Raw genomic sequence first — 14297 nt, forward strand, 5'->3', positions numbered from 1 at the left:
CTTCCCTGTGTTTATTATAGACTGGGCATGAAATTGTTTTTTCCTGAGCGAGTTTAATTTGCTGAACCTTTTTGATCCAGGGCACCAAAGACAGTTGCACTGACCACTTCTAGGGGTAATATTGTAAAAGTGATAAACCTTGCGCTGCAGGAGAGGTCTGTATCTTTCTACAGAACATTCTATGGGTGGGCAATAAGATAGAATTGCAGGCTAACAAAAGGAAATGGAAAATGTGGTGTAATATAAGATAGAAACATATAGAAGGATTATTAGAGTGTTACAAAGCAAATCAGTAGCTTTGTGGAAAATTCATAGAGGAAGGAGAACTCCATAAAACGCTGCACAGTATGATGTCACATATTGAAAACATCTATTTCATTTAAAATTTTATAAGCTTAACTACTGTTCTACATGGTAATAATGGCTGCTGGGATACAAAGGGAGAGTTGGTGTATATATTAGAAAGCTAGAGAAAAGAGAAGGAAAGAGCATGTGTTAACGAAAAGGGAAGCAGCTTACCTATTTATATCTTCAGTCTTCAGTGTGTGCCTTTGTAGCACTGCAGCCAGGGTTGGGCTAATAGGATGTGGGTGCAAGACATACACTCTGTAGATGGACAGATCCCCAAGCAGATGCTTTAGCCCCAGATGTCTTCCTTGACTGTAGGGTTTGCCTGGATTCAAAGGTATGCCAGGACCACCTGGAGTGCCAGGAGAACTGGTAGGTATTGAGTGCTGGTGTGCTTTTGCTGTGTGTTAGTGCAACAGTCTCTACATGTCCTCCCAACCCAATGTTGTTCCAAGGCAGAAGAACTGTTGTGACAAGTGCACACTTTCCCTGTCGGTTTTTATGGTGTCCCCACCTTGTCAATTTGCTTTGCAGGGTCACTGTGCAGTTCTGTATGTCTGATTGTTGTCCTGAAACATGTCCAAAAACTTCTCTAACAGCCACTCTCTCTCTCTGTCTCTCTATCTGCCCTAGGAACCCCTGGCTGCAGAAAGAAACATTGATATCCTGAAGGTGAGGATGTCATAGGGAGAGACATAAAGAATTATGAGACAAAAGGAAGGTTTAATTGGTCTAGTGGCCTGTCTTTGAAGCTTGTGTGTCTAGTGGAAAGCCCTTGGGACACTGGAAAAGTCAAATTATAAGGGGGTGAATTAGTGTATCTGATATTCACCTGCTTCATACAGAATATTTGTGGGAACTGTGCCAGTGGGCCGAACCCATCCCCCATCGCCATGAAAGGAGAGAAAGGAGATCAAGGCCATCCTGGAATACCTGGACCAGAGGATTGTGAGAGGGTATGGAGATTATGAATTAGAGATGTAATGTTGTGTTCCAGGTGTACAGCATATTGTGTGCATTTGTGACTGGGTTATGTAAATCTGAGATACATTTTCTCACTTTAGTGAATAACTCCGTACAAGTGGGCTGTGTAAAGTACATACTTCTGGGTGTAACACAATGAGTGGGCTGTGTAAGGCACATAACAATGAACTATGTCGTTTTGAAGCATTTAACACAGAACTATTTCTTTAAAAAAGAAAGAAGTTGTGATGTAACTTAAACAATGCTGACCTGGAAGACATGATCGTGTAGCATTGTGATAACAGTGCTACGGAATTTGTTGGCGCTATATAAATAATAAAATAATAATAATAATAATAATAACATTATGTACAACTGATTTGTCTTAATAATTCTGTGTAACAGCAAGTGTGGGAATCAGATTAATAGCTACTTTGACATATTTGTTTGATATTGTAACAAAACAAAATCAGCACAATTTATTTAGAATATCTAAAGAGTGTCTGGTCAGCTCCACAAAACACTGCAAACTATGTCAGTGTCAGTACATTCTGTTGATTTCGAATTGGAATGTGTGATAATCCATACTGTTCTTTGTCCACAGTGCAAATTTGAAAAGGATGAAGCGGTGAGTGTTTCTCTAATGGTAGCAAATTTTAGTTAGCAGCTAATTTTGATTCACTCCTAATTTGTTTTTTAACCCACCTCCCCTCATTGTATAAACTTGACTAAAGACAGGTTGGGGAAAAGGTACAACAGGTTTGGAACTCATTACAGATGATGTAACTACCATGCGCTTCATATGCCTTGTTTATGCCTTATGTTTACCATGGTGTCCTGTACTCCATATCATTATCTCCCATTCTGTTCAAAACATATAAATTGAAATTTGAATGTTGTGAAAACTTGAAATACTTTGTGGAAAATAAAGATTGTCAAAAAAAATAAATGACAGGTTGGGATCCGGAGGAAACAATCAAAGATACTGTAATACTATATATCTGCACATTAAAATAGTATGCTAACCCTGTTCTAATTTAATCATTGTATTACTATTTTCATGTGTGTTTTTTCCTGGTATTAGTATGTCCTAGCAGCTTTCTACTTTTTAGTTTCATCTGCTGTGTGCCATAGTGGAGGCTTCTTACACCCAGAGAATCTATGGTAACTTCCATATAGTTAATTTCCCTCTGATTATACATGTTATTCACCTTTCTCAGGGAGATGAACCAGATCCTAGCTGTGAAGGTGGCACAGGGCACCCTGGCTTACCAGGATATCCTGGACAAAAAGGAGAAGAGGTACATGCACAGGTCACTCACAGTTCTGCATTTTACGAATGTAACTTATCGGACCTTTATGACAACTTCTCTGTGCCTTTCTACAGGGTCCACCAGGTCCACGAGGCATTCCTGGATCTCCAGGGGCCATTGTAAGTATTCATATTTCCAAAAGAACATCTACAATAGGGAATAACCTATTTATAGATAGTCAATGCCAAGAAAGTCAAAATTTAAATTCTTCAGTAGAGTATTTTTTATATCCAGCAAATCTATATTTGCTTTATTCTGTTGCTAGGATTGATTTTGCTAGCTAGATACTTCTTCTTTATTAGCAGATTACACTGCATAACTTGTAACTGTTGCATTATCTTCCATCAATCATTTGACAGGTCATAACCACGAAGAATTAATTTTGAATATTTTTCTCCCATTAATGTTTTTATTTAAATAGCCTTCTTAGGTCATGTTGGCCCTCTTTAGGATCAGAAGATGCTCGTAGAATGTTTCCATGTATAACATTATTTAACAATTCTAACAATATTAATAAGAATGTTAATTTTTTTTAAGGGTCATGTTGACCTATTCTCCCTTTCATGGATTTAGGGTTTTCTTGTTCCTTCTCAATATGGCAGTGGCTCTTGGATTGTGATACCCCTATTTTTTCTCTCAGGGGCCCCCAGGTTTCCCAGGCTCTCCTGGCTCCCCCGGATTATCTGTAAGAATATAATCCCCTTCCCCTGTGCTCGCTTTGGCTTCCCTATGATAAATCCTTCTCCCCTTATCTCATTTGCCACTTAACTTCACCAACTGTGCAGATAAACTCTTAACTTCCCATGTCACACCCCATGTGATGTCAAACTCCACCACTCCTTGTGTATTCACATTTTCACCCACTGTGTCTTGAAAATTTCCTTAAACTTTGTATTCTTGCAGTTTCCACTTTTGTACCCACCTACATTTCATGACATATTGTTCCAAGTTTAATGTACCCACACATAAAAGTACATTGTTCTTAGTATTTTTCAATATAAAAAAATCAGAGGTATGATTCAACAAACAACTCACTATCTTCTTAGCTAAAAAGCTTTCGGCAGGGACTTTGCAAGCAAGTCAACTGGGAATTATAAAAAGTCCAAGTAGCTGGGGGATGTTAGCTATTGTTTTGTATTCATTTCATTAGTTATAAAGTAGTTTTGAAGTATAACCTCTTCAATTTGGCCATTGAGTCATCAAAGTATATCTTGATGCAGACTTATATAAAGATGACCAGATTTCTGAGCTGAATGACATGCATACATGACTGAAAATAAATGCAGTTGAAAAACAACGGTCACCTATTTCTTAATATAATGACCCTGTCATCAAATTTTGAAAGGAAATAGATTCTGTGTTAAATGAAGTATATGAAAAAAATGAGAAAACCACATCCCTACCTTTAGTATATGACCGGATCATTCAGCCATATACAGACACCTTGGGCAAGACAGTGTTTTCATTTGCCAGTTAGTCGGTCTGATAATGTCACTGCGGCTACCTGTGTTTTCGAAAACTGTCTGACCCAGGGTGCATGTATTTGGCTGAAGGATTCCCTTGGTACACTGATAAACTGAGTGTGGGTAATCTGCCAACACCAGGATGACACGCTTATCACATAAACTTTTAAAAAGAGGGTTTTTATGGATTGTATCCAGGAGCATTTTTATCTATCACTTTGGGTGAGTAGAACAACTCTGCTTAGTGAAAGCAGTCATATAGCCTGGTTCAAAGTTTATTGCTTTTTGCTATTTCAAGCTCTGGCCAGATCTGCACTTTGCAGCTCATCTCACAGGAAAATGTGGATAAAATTGATAGAGCCAGAAACAACATTTGTGACTGATTGTCAGGAGATGGAGGTGGAGCTCCTGTTAATGAATAAATAATATCTAAGAATTAAATATCTAAGTTCTGGCAGATCTGTTCTTGCACCATAACCACTTCAGCAAGTTGAAACGGTTATGGTGTTTAGAGTAATCCGATAACTTTTATTCTTCCCGCATAACCAAGTGTAGCTTTTATATTATTGATTGAACTGATGTTCACTGTAATACAAAAAAGCCCAACTTATTGTATAAATTCTTTACAGCTAGTAAGAGGCACAATATGTACATCTAAAAAAATATATTTTCAGTAAATTATAATTAGGTTTCCAAAACAGGAGAAATAGATAGGAACCCCAGGAAATGATTGACTGTCAAGCAAAAACAAGAGAGGTTGAGATGATATGAGTACCAATAATACAGATAAAAAAGACAAGGCTCTAAATCTTATTTTCTTTCAACTACTGTGTCCTATGTTGTACCTCTTCCTAATCTGTGATCAGCAATGTGTCCTCACGTGTCCCTTGTCCTAGTCAAAATTACGTGTCCTCAATGTGTCCCACGTCACATCACCTAGCAATGTTGCTTTTGTCTTTGGTGACCGGGCTCCCTTCATCCTTGCTCAAATTGGTGTGTTTTCTATTTTCCATCTCAGGGGTTTGTATCAAGCAGAGTGTTGTTAAGGAAACAAACGCATTACCTCCCACAGAGACTGTGCTAGGTCTCATCAGTGCTTAGCACATCTCTCCTGGGATTTTACAGTTCACTAGTTTAGTAAATCTTGGAAAAATGCAACAAAACAAATACCAAACATCTTATATTTGCTGTTTTTTCAAGAAATAATTTTTTTTCCTACGAGATATCACCTTCAAACTTTGCAAAAAAATTGGCCTCCATCACATCTGATGTAAAACTGGTTAAGCCCCCTGCATGCGCGTAAACTGATGATCTGATAAAAATATTAGAACCTGTGCAAAGGGTGATTCAGCTGAATATTTTATTTTTAAGACTATTTGAAACTAAGGGTAGAAGTGTTACATTTAATTATTGTGTTGGCTTCTTTTCAAGTGACTTGGCCTTAGTGCAGCCTGATACATATCCCTCTTTCACTGTTACTATTATTTCAGCTTTTCACAAAATCACGTGTGCCTAACTCATGCCTCACCCTGTGGTGTGTTATGCGATTTTTGGGTTGTACAGTTTAGCTTTTTAACTTTCTGTGGGACACATCTAACGCATCACTTCCTGCCTCTGCATTTTTTGTGTTTTGTATACTTCTTGCAGTAAAACAAGCAAGTCCTGCAATTGTGATTAAAATGAAGACATTTATTTATAAAGCAATGGAATCTCTGTCCTTATGGGTCAGAGTACTGGCATCATTTTGTGACTCTAATCAACACATTGTTCTGTGTCAATTGCTTATTGACTGTTTATTAACATGATAAATATACTGAAAACCAGTGTCTCTGACCCTGCCATAAGGTAGGTTAATGTGATGTCTACTTAGCTAAGGAGATATAAATTTATATATTGTACATTGCATGGGTGCATTCAAAATACTGGTGTCCTGTTAGATGGATTTTCTATAATTGCCTCCAGTTAAAAAGGAAAATTTGGTCACCTATCCAAAAGGTGCAAAGTACTTTGTTAAGATATACAGTATTTATCAAAGAAAAAATTTAAATTCACAAACTTCTTGAAGGATTATGTGTCACTTATTATAACAACATCCTCAATATTACTCTTACTAAATAATATCTTTTGCAGAAAAGTTTCGGGCACCATACCTCTTTCTGCCTTTCCATTTTTGGCTGCCATCTAATGTATCCTGTATATCAGGGGTAGACAACCTCTCAGATATTGTGAACTACATCCTCCATTGATTCTTTGCCAGCATTATGGCTTTGAGAGCATTATGGGGATGAAGTCCACAACATCTGGAGTGCCGCAGGTTGCCTAGCCCTGCTGCAGATTATAAAAGCGCTAGCACAATTGCAGGCTGTGAAAGGAACTGCAAGAAAAATTAATGTACTTGCTTTATTCACCCCACAATAACCTACTATGTAGTTTATTCTCTAAACTAGGAATTGTGGGGATTATACCAGAAAATTTTATGTTTTAGTTCAAAACAGCTAAAATGAAAGGAAAAAAAGTTCAAGAAAATTCTATTTGATCTAAAATGTGAATTCTATTAGCAATTCTCCATAATTTTCAGTTTAATAAAATAAAACAGTATGTTTGAAATTTTTGGGTGGTACTTCCCCTTTAAATCTTGAAATTGATGTGCTTTCACTATAAATAAAAATTGTAAGAACACAAGTTTTATCTTGTCTAAGGAAGCCTTCAACTTTTTATTAATTTCAACTAGTGGGGTGAGTATGTCTGTCTGCTCCATCAAGAGAATTAGGTGCTATAAGGGTAAGTGGGACTAGATGTCACACTGCATGTAAGTAGAACTCTGACCCTAACGCTCTTTTTATTATGTTCCAAGGGCATGCAGGGTGAACGAGGACTAGCTGGACCTCCTGGAGATAAGGGAGAATTGGTAAGCTATAAGCTGGTTAGGCATTAGAATTACAGTTTGGTGACGACTAGTATGATCCTACATTAAAAGAATCTCTACCATATTCTTATCTGTTCTAACCTCAAAATTGTGTGCAGTCAACTGCTAAAACAGGACATGGCTGGCTGTTGCTAGATTAGCCTGGTTTTCTATAAACTAGAGTGACTTTTATAATGGCATGAAAGATGTGTGTATTTGTAGACTATATATCATTACATACTTGCCGTCAGTGCTAAATTTGGTGAGACAGTCCTCATATCAGGACCTTCCTCAACCATTCCAACATGATTAAATACACTCACAACTGTACTAGGCAAGCCCAAGGTATATTAGCCCTGTGCATGTGGATCACATGGCCATTCTGCGTCATAGCACATAGCCAGTAGTGCAAATCTCCCTATGCTCATTCTGTCCTTCACTTGGTTTAGCCGTGAACTTACCAAAGTTGCAAATATAGAATTACCACATGTAAGATAAGTATTTCTAATTATCGTTGAAACATTTAAAACTATGCATTTTTCACATGCACCAAATGATTCTTCTTAAGGTTGGGTATTCAGATAGATTGATGTAAATAAGTATAAAAACGTATTTTTGGATCATGAAATAATGTTTCTGCTTCTCTTTATAAAATGAAAGCATCCAAATTTCAAACAGTTGTAAAACCTGGAATAAAGGGACAATGCAAACCTATCTCTCAACATAAGTAGACTGTGATTTGCGACAGGGTAGGGTCTGTGATAAAATTAATGAAGATACCCACCTAAAGAGGACAGGGTTTGTCATAAAGGGGGGCATGCCAGCCTTGCTGAAAGTCCTAAGAACACGCAATTCAGTATCAATCTATTAACCCCAGGGTGGTGGGGGTTGTCCAATCCTTGTGACAGACAGAAGGTGGGTACATTTGAAACCAAGATGGCTGCACTCACCTGAACATGCATTGAGAGCTACCGAGGCAAATTCATACAACATTTAAGATCCATTGCATTCACTCATTCACAAAACAGCAGTTTCAAAGCTCACAGAATTAAATACTTTTTATTTTGATAACACCTGACATTGCCGGATTGGGCAACTGCCTTCCAATGGCAGATGCCACACAAAAGTGCGTTCTGAGAGTGAACGCTAGCCTGAGCTGCAGGCGAGAGTGAATGCTAGCCTGAGCTGCAGGCGAGAGTGAATGCTAGCCTGAGCTGCAGGCGAGAGTGAACGCTAGCATGAGCTGCAGGTGAGAGTGAACGCTAGCCTGAGCTGCAGGCGAGAGTGAACGCTAGCCTGAGCTGCAGGCGAGAGTGAACGCTAGCCTGAGCTGCAGGCGAGAGTGAACGCTAGCCTGAGCTGCAGGCGAGAGTGAACGCTAGCCTGAGCTGCAGGCCAGAGTGAACGCTAGCCTGAGCTGCAGGCGAGAGTGAACGCTAGCCTGAGCTGCAGGCGAGAGTGAACGCTAGCCTGAGCTGCAGGCGAGAGTGAACGCTAGCCTGAGCTGCAGGCGAGAGTGAACGCTAGCCTGAGCTGCAGGCGAGAGTGAACGCTAGCCTGAGCTGCAGGCGAGAGTGAACGCTAGCCTGAGCTGCAGGCGAGAGTGAACATAACACCAGTATAGAGCTGCAGGAAGCTGTGTATTCAGTGCACAGAGTGAGTCCAGCAGAAAAAAATATATATACAGTTTGCGCTGTCAATATAAATTTTTGCCCCAGGTGCCAGGTAAGCTAGGTATGTCTCTGATCAGTGTGCATCTCATGATGCATTTGCTCTGCACCTACTGGGGCAGATCTCTGGTGTAATTACTTGAATTGTTACGCACGTATGAATGTGTAGTTTTCTTCATGGACCTTATTGAATGGGAATATATAAATAGGTTGGGAAGTGAGTTTTATTAACTGAAACATGTTATGAAAATATGGAACAGTTTTCACACATGGATTTTCCTTTGTCTTTTTCATACTTAGGGACCTCCTGGTCTTCCTGGTTACCCTGGTGCAATGGGTCCCCCAGGACTTCCAGTAAGTAGTTCATAATGGTTGGTACTTTCTGATGATTGACTTTTGATTGACTATTTTAAACCATGTTTTTATTACAGGGCCTTAAAGGAGAAAGAGGATACACTGGACCATCAGGAGAGAAAGGAGAATCGGTGAGCAGACTTTTGTGTAATAAAATGTGCCAAGGGCTAACACTAATTATTAGCGCAGTTTTCTTTGCATAACAGTGTGTGTATAACAGTTGTTTGAGGAACTGCCCACCATAAATGTTATTGTACCATGATGTCCATGCCACAATATTTTAGCTGATTGAAGACTTTCATTATGATGTTGGACTACATCCCATGTTCATTGGACCAAAATAACAAAGTTTTATATAGCAATTTTGTGGAACTATTTTACTTTTCACTATTTTATTTTGCACTTTTACAGTCAGGTTGCATTGCTGGTCATTAGGATGTATCGATCAATTCCAACCTTCGTTAGATGCTCTCTACTTTAATTGCCCTCTTTTTACCCATTCAGGGCCCACCTGGTATTCCTGGTATCCCTGGCCCTGCTGGCCCTTCGGTAAGCAAACACAAACACTCTGATCTCACTAAGTATTTACTTTGTTTCCTCAATACTGTCTGACTCTTCCATTTGCATCTACAGGGTCCAAGAGGGGAACGTGGACTCACAGGTAGTTCTGGAGAGAAAGGTGATCAGGTGAGCATCTGAAACAAATGTATTAACCACTGAAAACAAGGTTATGGAGGGTTTCATTATAGATTAATTATATCTCACAATTTGTACACCAAATTTCATAAACAGTACACATTGTGTCAGGTCCCCACTCATCCCCCAGCTTTTTGCAAACTTCCAGCATGCATCTGCGAGGGTGATTTAGCCGAACCTGTTTGGCACCATAAATTGGTTGCGAGCTTGCTGCAGTAATGGCACCACGAGCTTCTCCAGTGGTATGTGTGGAGTCACAGCGGGACCCAGCCTCCTTAGGTGTGCATGTGCCGGGACAGCTCTCTTAAAAGGGCAATTAGCAGTACAAAAAGGGTGATGTTTCAGGAGCCCAGGGATGACTTATACAAATGTTGCCCCTTGTCCCATATGTAACAGCATGTCTCCTAGCCCTCTTCACTCAGGTGTACTGTGCTCATTGTGGTGTGTGCACTACAATATTCAGAACATACATTGTTGTCTACCTCTGCCTGTTTTATCGCTTATGAACCTGTGCTGCCTGACCTAAATTTTGGCTATCTTAACTATGTATCTGCTTATTCTCTATCTGTACCATGTTTTATTTCTCCAGCTACCTGCTGCATTTTAATGCTCCTTCCACTAAAGATTACACATTGTGGCAGTGGCCTTTATTGACAGATGATACAAATGATCATACTATTCATATAAATTAAGGAGCAAGACACAAAGAAGTGCACACACTAGCAACAATTAATAAGTACATGTACTCTGTATTTTTATAGAACAAACACATATATTGCTTTTAGAAAATATTATTAAAGCTGCTGTTTGTCTATGTGATTTATAAATTCAGAATAACAGGACCAGGGAGCAAAAAGTAATCAATAGTCTCTGTACCTGCAAACTATTATTGTTATTATCATTATTATAGGGATGCTCTAAGCACCAAAATCACTACCACTTAATGTAGTTGTTTTAATGCAAAAATCCTATCCCTTCTGTCTGAAAATTTAAGAATTGCCATTTGTGAGAAACGGCAATGTCTTTATTTGTCACTAAGTGTGCCTTAAAGGCTACCAATCAGACAACCACAAGAGGTCCTCATGAAGATATTAAATTATTGACAGTCTTCACATTCTGCAACACTGAATGCTTTGACTGTTTTCCATAAAGAACCACTGATTTCAGAAATAAACATCTGATTGGCTGAGATAGAGTGCATATGCCAGTAGGTCCCCAAATCTTCTCTATGAGAGTTACTGTACTGGATCTTCTGTTGGGATGATCTCAGATGAGGATGAGTGTCTTTATGATGAACTGGCCACTGCCAATGCCTCCCCCAAGTCATAGTGAGCTTGTGAGGGTGCTCACCCATAAAGCTTATTGTACCTTGGGTTCCCGGCTCCTTAATCCTCCTGCTATGGTCATCCACTTGCAACAACATCCTCCTCAGCTCCCCCCTCACTGAGCTCCCGATTGAAAAGCCTCTAATTTGTTATTTCCCCGGCATAGACAGAAAGTCTGGGCTGCAAGGTTTTTTTTAGATATACATAAATAAATACATTCATGTTTTCACTAGGGTATATTACCAAATTATGATTTTTAAAAATCCCCTGCCTTGTTTTTTTTATCCAGTTAATCATTGTTTTATTTTTCCTTCATATGTTTTAACAATACGAAGGTATCCACCATCCTTATTCCAACTGTCCAGTGTATAATTTTAATTAAAACAAATATTGTCAATCTACCTGAGACTGCTAAAAATATCTGTGAGTATTTCAAAATAGTGTAATGATGCTTGCGATTCAGAATATTTCTTAAACTGTGCTAAACTTTTCCCTTAAAGTAAAATTAAAACGTATACATTTTTGGTATGCTAGGTATGATGATGCAATCTCTTTTTTTTTATTTTTTTTATTCCTTGCAGGGATTTCAAGGCTCCCCTGGTTTTCCTGGACCACCTGTAAGTATTCGAATCACTGGATATGTGGGAGGACTGTATTCAGGGATGAATTTAGCACAAGGCAAACTAGGCCTTGGGTAGCACTATTTAGGGGGCTGCAAAAAATGCCGCCCCCAAACGCCCACTGAGGCGTCCTGTGTAATTACCCTGTCATGGAGGGGGTGGGGGGCAAGAGCTGACCTGCTGGCCAACTAATAGAGACACCCCGGCAGGCGAAGTACTACCCGATGCAGCGAGGGAGCTGTGATCTCTCTGCTCTGCTCCCTCACGCGCCTTTTACTGATGCCGTGGGAGCCGGAATATGACATCAGTAGACAGTCTGTGCGGCGCGAGGGAGCAGAGCAGAGAGATCACAGCTCCGCCTCGTATGGTAAGCCGCCCGCCTAACAGCAGCCCCACTGGACCCCAGGAACGGATCCACACCAACTCTTCAGATAGGGAGGCTGGGTGGAAATTTTTTAATTACATTAATAAGTTGTGAGTGTATGTGTGTGTCTGTGAGTGTGTGTCTGTATGGATATCTGTGTCTGAGTGTGTGTGTGCTTGTCTGTGAGTATATGAGTATGTCTGTGAGTGTATGTGGGTGTGTGTGTGTGTGTATGTCTGTGTGCATGCGTGTGCGTTAATGCATGTGTGTGTGCGTGTCAAGTCAGTGAGAGTCTCTGATTGTCTGACAATGAGTGTCAGTGTGTGTCTGTCAGTGTGCATGTGTGTCTGTTAATGAATGTGTGCCATTGAATGTGTGTGTGTCAAATCAGTGAGTCTGTGTTTGTCATTGAATGTATGTGTGTGACTGTAAGTGTGTATCTCCAAATGTGTGTCAAATCAGTGTGTCTGACTGTCAGTGAAGTCTGTGGGTCTGTCATTGTGTGTGTGACTGTCAGTGTGTGTCTGTCAGTGAATGTGTGTGTCAGAGTGTGTGCTTAAAGGGACACTATAGGAACCCAGACCACTTCAGCTCATTGAAGTGGTCTGGGTGCAGTGTCCCAATCTCTTTAACCATCGGAAACTGCAATAATTACCTTGAGGGGTTAACTCCACCTCTAGTGATTGTCTACCAGACAGCCACTAGAGGGACTTCAGGGTGGTTAGGCGACCAAAAGTCGCCTAACTGATGCTGGACGTCCTCATGCTGTGCATGAGGACAGCAGGCGTCTGCTAAATCCCCATAGGAAAGAATTGATACAATGCTTTTCTATGGGGAAGCCTAATGCAAGTGCAGAGGAGGAGCTTGACCTAGCGCCGAGGGACATCGACGCTGGATTCAGGTAAGTGACCAAAGGGTTTTTAACCCCTCCAGTGTCGAGGGGTGCACTAAAGGGAACTATAGTGCCGGGAAAACAGCTTTGTTTACCTGGCACTATAGTTTCCCTTTAAATGTAGTAGGAAAAGGTGTAGTTTAAAGAGGAAGAGGTGCGGCCTTGAAAGGAAGAGGTGGGGCAAATTTAGATTAGGGAGGTGCCCAGGTTTAGTCATGCCTAGGGCAGTGCAAAACTAAAATACACCACTGACTGTATTACAATAAATATGTCAGCTTTATAATTTAAGATTTTGATTAGACACGTGTTGACTTATTATGGCTTGTTTATAGACTGCTGTTAAGGCTGTAACTACCAATGTAAAATTTTGGAGAGAAAAGCATTACTGAAGTACTTGTGTTTCAGGGGCCACCTGGATTCCCAGGAAAGCAAGGATCTGCAGGACCCCCTGGTCCAGCCGCTGAGAAGGTAAAAGTCCCACACGCCCAGATGTTTATCAAGATGTAGCTTAGTTGTTAAAATAGGGATATTTAAATTGAGAGGACTTGATACAGAGAAGAAACTAAAGAAAAGGGTCATATAGACAAACAGTAGACCTACACAGAGAAGTTATTGGAGAAAGGTTATATGGAGGCACAGGAGAAGATACAAATTAAAATGTATTTAATGAGTTGTGGTAGAGGTTTATATAGGAATATACAGTGCTAGATTAGCGGTTTAATGGGCTTGGATCTGAACACTACTGTGGGTCTAATTGCAAAATTTGATTTTGTGAGTATAGGAAAACTCTAAGGTTACCGAAAAAAAATATTTATTTTTAGCATTAGAATGTTCCTTGCTCTCTTTGCATGACTGAGCCCCATTTTGTTTTTAAAATGTGAAAAACAAAAACATTTAAACATACGTGTAATTCTGCACTGTGACAGTCTCTTCTTTGCAGCTGTGTCTTTCTATGAAGTTATCAGCATTATTGATGTCTGTCTAATCCAATGCTTCTCATAGAGAAGGATTTGGGACACAGGTTGCAGCTTGATGCACTTCATCAATCCCATGCTTTAATTCAGAAGCATTGAATCCTATCCATTGAAGGGCTAAATTAGGAAGCACCTCTGGTTGTCAGTCTGACAGTCTCTAGAAGCATTCTTAAAATGTAAACATTGACCTTAAAAGGGACAACATATATGCACCAAAACCATTACTACAATAATACAATGATTCAGGACCAATTAGTCACCTGGGCACATGGAATCCCTCCTGTCATTTATGGAGCACAGAGGGACTATGTATAATGGGCATGACGCAGAGATAGTCCCTTCCTATGTTAGAAACATATTATTATATATAGTGTCAAAGGAAGCTTGTGTTTGTGCAGATTTGATCGATG

The 14297-nt window shown here is 39.9% G+C and overlaps 1 protein-coding gene across 9 annotated transcripts in view; it reads left to right on the top strand.

The window, feature by feature from the left end:
* COL16A1 (collagen type XVI alpha 1 chain) overlaps positions 1-14297 on the top strand; it is a 178651-nt gene that overhangs the window by 154066 nt on the left and 10288 nt on the right. For 2 of the 9 annotated variants that reach the window (XM_063456263.1, XM_063456282.1), the window contains 14 exons: positions 667-720; positions 982-1020; positions 1194-1304; positions 1916-1939; positions 2532-2612; positions 2699-2743; positions 3265-3309; positions 6942-6995; positions 8963-9016; positions 9094-9147; positions 9521-9565; positions 9650-9703; positions 11619-11654; positions 13319-13381. In XM_063456263.1, coding sequence (XP_063312333.1) covers positions 667-720; positions 982-1020; positions 1194-1304; positions 1916-1939; positions 2532-2612; positions 2699-2743; positions 3265-3309; positions 6942-6995; positions 8963-9016; positions 9094-9147; positions 9521-9565; positions 9650-9703; positions 11619-11654; positions 13319-13381 — 759 coding nt within the window. The remainder of the gene's footprint in view (positions 1-666; positions 721-981; positions 1021-1193; positions 1305-1915; positions 1940-2531; positions 2613-2698; positions 2744-3264; positions 3310-6941; positions 6996-8962; positions 9017-9093; positions 9148-9520; positions 9566-9649; positions 9704-11618; positions 11655-13318; positions 13382-14297) is intronic. The other 7 variants (XM_063456291.1, XM_063456307.1, XM_063456299.1 and 4 more) reach the window with 5 other exon arrangements.

The sequence above is a fragment of the Pelobates fuscus genome, chromosome 1 (genome assembly GCF_036172605.1).
Source record: "Pelobates fuscus isolate aPelFus1 chromosome 1, aPelFus1.pri, whole genome shotgun sequence".
In the NCBI taxonomy this organism is placed as follows: domain Eukaryota; kingdom Metazoa; phylum Chordata; class Amphibia; order Anura; family Pelobatidae; genus Pelobates; species Pelobates fuscus.